Source organism: Catharus ustulatus, chromosome 4 (assembly GCF_009819885.2).
Source record: "Catharus ustulatus isolate bCatUst1 chromosome 4, bCatUst1.pri.v2, whole genome shotgun sequence".
NCBI lineage: Eukaryota > Metazoa > Chordata > Aves > Passeriformes > Turdidae > Catharus > Catharus ustulatus.
In genome coordinates, this window is record NC_046224.1 from 40543055 (window position 1) to 40549054 (window position 6000).

The 6000-nt window shown below is 49.3% G+C and overlaps 1 protein-coding gene across 1 annotated transcript in view; it reads right to left on the reverse strand.

Moving 5' to 3' along the window:
* Positions 1-5145, reverse strand: part of PLXNC1 (plexin C1) — a 71252-nt gene extending 66107 nt beyond the window's left edge. The window contains exon 1 of the mRNA XM_033058829.2: positions 4376-5145. Coding sequence (XP_032914720.1) covers positions 4376-5089 — 714 coding nt within the window. The 5' untranslated portion in view covers positions 5090-5145. The remainder of the gene's footprint in view (positions 1-4375) is intronic.
* Between the last annotated feature and the right edge of the window lie 855 nt (positions 5146-6000).

A 6000-nucleotide genomic window follows, 5' to 3' on the forward strand; every position in this document is an offset into this window, starting at 1 on the left:
ATGTTGTTCCTGCAAATTAAAGGCCATAATTAAACTTGACTTTAAAATCTCATTTTGGTAGAGCTTACACCAGCTAAGATTTGTCCAAGGATTCCAAACTATGTTTGATAAATTAAGGGACACATACCAACCCTCACATGTATCAACCACTGAAAAACAAAAAAGTTCAAAGAACAGACTGTTACAAGTCTTTACTTGCATTAAATAATAGATGAAAATCCAACCAAGATAGCTTATCTTTTAGTAACTATCACAACGACTTAGCCTTTTCACATAATAGAATAAATAACTTAATATAAACTACAGCAATTCTCTTTCTTACCCCTATATGCCTTATAATTTTGGGGGCATTTTCCACCTGAAAATTTGTGAATCCTTGAATCTCTCTGAATCCTTTTCTTCTCATGCAACATTTTAATGGCAAAACCAGTTTCCAGATTTGTCATTATTGTGGTTAGGTAACGCTCTACATCACTCTCCTGTTGATGCTCTCCAATTGGAACACTTTTCCTGCTCATCTACTTGGCTGTGACTCAAAACATCCTGGCTTGTCTGTAAGAGACCTGAGATCCTTGTAGGTCCTGTTCTGTTGTAGAACAATAGAAGAAAAGCAAGTTTGTGACAAATTCCAGCATTCCTCATGTGTTTTTAAGTAGTCATGTTTCTGAAAAGAAATTGAGAATGAGATGTGGCAAATTCACATTTATTAACTAAGGAAATTGTGAAAAAAATGCACTTGTGTATATGTAGGATATGCTAGGGAGTCCAGTAACACATACACCCTGATAGTGCATGTAAGTAGATATATTCAAAACTGAGATGTGGATCAAAGAAAAAAAAAGACCTGAATATAAAAAAATGTTTTCAGAGTAGTTTCATCTAAACCACTTGCCTCTTGCTAGATAGGGATCCCATCTCTGGGAATCAAGTAGTGCCAATGTCCTGAATAAACACATCCAAGTAGGACAAACTTCTTTGTGCATGCTACAGCACAAAACAAAAAAGGTGTTACCGACTTCTTATATATGTAGAAATTCCAGAGAATTTGTAGCACTCACATGCTTTTTGACAAAGTTGCTAAGCAAGGATCTTAAAAATTACTAGTTTTCAATGACAGACTCTAATCCAGCATTAAAACTTAATGCAAATAAGAACTTCGGCCTAAGAGGCAAAGCGAAGCTAAAGAGATTACACACCTACAGTGAGTTCCAACAGGATGCAGAGCAATTTGGTTCCAATCCAGTGAAGTACTCAAGTACATGCTTTACTTTAAATGCATGGGCATGGAGATGATGGAAATACTTATATATGCCTAATGTTAAATATGTCATTAAGTGCTTTACTGGGTTAGGGCCAGAAAGCTTAATACCTTACAGGAATGAGTTTGGAGTACACTATGTAGCACTGGCATAACAGGGAACTCAGGATCACAAATACTCTGGGCTAAACCTGTCTTGCTGTCTTATTGAGAAATGCAATGTGAGTGGAGACGGGTAAGAGGATGTCTTGCCTAAAGGTAATCAGAGTAATAAGAGAAATCTGAAGGATGTCAAGATCAGAAGGAAAACAAACTGTCACTACTCCCTAATGAATATGCTTACTATAAATTGTACTCCTGCAGTGAAAAAATCCCTGTATTTTCAATTCCTACATAGTCCAATTCCTGATAGTCCATGTCTGGGATCCACATACCTCATCACATCACACCTGAGCTCCTGCATTCAAGGGTACCCAGCAGAGAAGGCTAAGACCTGCAGCACTCTGCAACACACAGTATCTGCAGTGCAAAAGCCAGATTGACATTCAGCATGATCCATTCACCACAAGCACCAGAGAGGTCTTGCACTTAAAGCACTCTTAGTGTTGCAACACATTCCTTTGCTCAAGACCAAAGACTGGACTTGAAAACATGTCCTAAGTACTGTTGCTTGCTGCCATTCCTACACACCCTATTACCACATACCCCTGACAGCTCCATGTGAGACACTCCAGTCTGGCCAGAGCCACTGCTAGGATTGAACACACTGCTGCAACCTGCACACTGATGGACACAACACACTCCATCTTCCTGTCAGCTCTGAAGCCCATGTGTTTCTGAGTCCAAGAACAACATATTCCATGATTTGTAGGGACTCCCATACTTTGGTGAGAGACAGTAGAAGGATCTGGTCTAAAAAAAACCAGAAGCAGCAGCATATGGGCCTGTCATCTCCAAACTTACTCTGCAATAGCCTAGCCTAACCTTCTGTAGTATAAAAAAATATTAAAGCTGAATTACATGCATTTATTTCTATGTTTATACACCATAAGCCCATATAATTAGCTCAAAAAAGAGAGCTAATTAGCCATGTAATGTTATAGGTCATATTACTTCACAGGACCCACATGTCCTGCTATCTCACTGCTAATATTTTAAAATATTAAAATACCACTCTTCTCTCAGTGGTAAACTGCATTTATTGTGCCAAAATATTACAATCAATAACATCATCACAGTTTGGGACATAAGGTTAAGTAAGCAATCCTTTTAAAGTTTATTACAGTTGAAATTCTTCACCATTGTACCCAAATATAATCTAAATTTCCAGGAGGCATGAGCCTTTTGGGCCATGAAAATAACTCTGGAGTCACAGGAGTCTGATCTGAATCAGACCAGTCCTGAAACAAGTGGATCGTTGATTTTTCATATTCAGGCCCTGAAAGGCAAGGGAATTGTCCTTACCTGCATTATATTACTCTACAAGATCTATGAGGTTCTTCTGAAATTTTTTGCATGAGGTTTTGTGAAGTGTTTAGAATGGATCTATTGCCCAGGGAGCTTTTTTTTACTGTTTTGTTTAGCAGGCTCAGAAAGCACTCTACTAAGAAACTTCACAAGTAATTAGGAACAGACAATACTAAACAGACAAACTAAAATTCCAACAATCAAATAGGCATTTTGAGATCAAAATGAGACTTCAAAATCATCCAGGAAGTTTGCCTTGTGGGAGCACAGAAATCAGTAAGCAGTAAGCTAGCACTGGAAATCAAAGGATTGGCTCTGGCTCCGGCTCCGTAGTGAGTTTCACTATTTACTTCAGCACAGTTGTCTCACCCACATATGGGGCTCTCATTCACAACCACGTCCTCTAACACTGGCAATAGTCTCACAGCTCAGTAGGGAGATGAGCAGACTGAATCACACGTGCCCTCTGGTAGTCTGTTTGGAAAAATTTCAGCATTGCACTTCACTGTGAGTTAGATTTAGAAAGCCAACGAGTGACAGTAAAACTACCACACTTCTTTCAAGGAATTTCGCAGAAACTCCTATCGTAACACATCAAGGATTCAGAAGTTTAGCTGCAAAGACCCCGGATGGTGTGGGAACTGCAAAAGGCTTAGGGCTTGCTTTATGACGCCTTGCCTGATCCCCTATAGTCCTCCTTGATACTTTTCAGTGGTCCTTTTGCCACAGCTCTGGAAAGTCTTCTGACTCAAAAGCATGGACAGGCCTTTCAAAAGCATCTTCTTCATTTGAATGACATTTTTATCTTCCTGAATACAATTTTTAGGTAATTTCGTTACTACTGAGGCCACAGCAAAGCCAGCAGCCTTGCCTATCCCACCCTCCATGCGCGCAGCTCACCCTGAAAAGGAGGAAGGAGCTGAAGACAGTGTTACTGAAGTAGGTAACAGTGGGGAACTCCATGGGATACCACTGTCTGTGAAAATGTAACCACTGCAACAACAAAGAGCTATCACCTATTGTTGTCTGCTGCACACAAGGATTTGGGGAAGTGGCTGTGACAGCCCTCCCAAGCACGACCAATCGTGAGAGGCCAGGGCAATACCTACCACTGAACAAGCAACCACAGATAACTCATGATAGGGATAACAGTGCACACAGCCCAATGCACAGAGCCAATTCAACGGGCTTTTATTTCACTTCTGATGTAGCTGCAATGACATGAGATGTGAATGCACAGAATAAGATAGGAGATGCTTTATCTAGGTTGTATGGAAAATAAAATTAAATATGACTAATCATAGGCTGGAAAGGACACATTGAGGGGGAAGCCTAAGACTCAGGTCTGACCCAGGATGCCGTCAGGTGGAGCTCCCTCAGACGTGTCTTTCCCAATAGGTAGGTGGGAAGTACACCAAAATCTGGCAAAGGGTCAGCCTTTTAGAAACGGAACGAGCTGGAGAAACCACTAGAGCTGACAGAGCAAGGGCTGATGTGCAAAGCCCAGTGTGGCTCTGTAGTTTCTCGCTAACTTCACGCGCCTCCAGGTCAGGGACACCCCATGAGTCATGCACAGAGACACGAGCCACAACAATAAGTGTCAATAAGGGCGTGCAGGACGAAAGCTTAGCAAACGATGCCCAGACTTACACAGTTCTTCCCGTTCATACTGAAGTGTGTGGATGCACAGGCTTGCTTCTTCATCTCCTCCATGCCAAAGATGCAGACGGCAGTGCTGTTCCACGCCTTGGCGTTGTGGCTGTGGCGGAACACACCCACCCACCAGCCCCGCTCACCCTGGCGGACAAGGCTGGAAGAAATAATGAGGCTTCTGCACCCGCAGTCCAAATAGACGTGCCCTTGCAAAGTAAGGCCACCTTTTGAAGGGAGCAGCAGTTGCAGGACAGCCATGCTGGGTGGCTCCGTGTTATTGCCCAACCTGGCCTTCAAAGTGTAGTAGGGAAAGAAAAGGTGATCCCCCCACTGGAGCGCGTCAACAAAGTGCAAAGGTTCCTCCCTGCGCTTGATGATGCCCAGCTCTTCCATGGACCTCAGGTTGACCATGCTGCGCACCGTGATGACGGTCTCCTTGTCCGACTTCGAGGGTTCGCAGTGCAGGTGGTTCGTGTCAGCGCTGGTTGAGTAGGTGGCCGCCACGGCCAGGTACCAGGCGCCAGCCTGCTGGAAGACGACGCCGGCGGTGGAGCCGTCGGGCAGGCAGCTGACCACCTCGCTTTGGTTCAGGCGCTGCCGGTAGGACGGCTGCTCCCACACCTGGCAGGCGCCGCCATCCTGGGTCCAGCCGGTCAGCAGGATGCCCACCCCGCCGGCCTCCTCGTAGTGCAGCAGCAGGTTGCTGCGCATGCCGGGGGGCTCCCCGCAGCCCTGCCCCGCCGCCGGCACCACGCGGAGCCGGGGCCGCAGCTCGGGCCGCAGCTCGTAGAGGCAGCTGCCGCCCGCCACCAACACGGCGCCGCCGCTCACCTCGATGTTGTCGATGGGGGCCCCCGGCAGCTCGAAGCTCTGGGGTCCGGCGGCGCCCGCCAGCGCCGCCAGCAGGGGCAGCGCCCAGCTGAGGGCGGGCGGCGGCGCCGCCATGGGCGCGGGCTCGGCTCGGCGCCGCGGGGCGCCTCAGGCGGCGGCGGGCGGCGGGCGCTGCTGCGCCATGGTGCGCGGAGGGGCCGGGCGCGCTGCCGCCGCTGCCGCCGCTCTCCCTGCGCCGCGGCCGGGCTGCGCGGGCGGGGAGTTCCTCTTTCGGGGCGGGGAGGAGGGGGTGCCTGCACGGGAGAGGTGGGCCGGGCTCCTCCGGGAGGGCTGCCGAGCCACCTCGCCGCCGTGCGCCGCCGCTCCCCCTCCGCCCCCCGGCCCCGCCGGCCCGCCTTGCCGCGGACGGTGGGCGGCGGCGGCGGCGCTGCGGGAGCCCACCTCGGCCGCCGGGCTGCCGGGGGCGGCCGCCTCGCAGCGGCGCGGCGGGACTCGGAGGGCAGCGAGACCCACCGCGCCCAGCCGCGCTCGGCACCCGGACCCGCACGGGGCACCGGAGCAGGGGAACCCCTCCGGGACAGGGCGGCCCCCTGCACTCGCTCTGCCTCGCTCCCGGCCCGGCTGAAGCCCCCCGCGAGCAGCGGTGAGGGTGCTAAGCGGGGCCAGCCGGTGGCGAGGTCCTCTGGTGGTGCCGGGTGTGGGCGTAGGTCAGACTCTGCTGGGCATCGGCAGCGCCCGCTGCGAGCCTGGAAACCCGTCTGGTTCCCGTTCAAATGCACCGCAGAACCGCC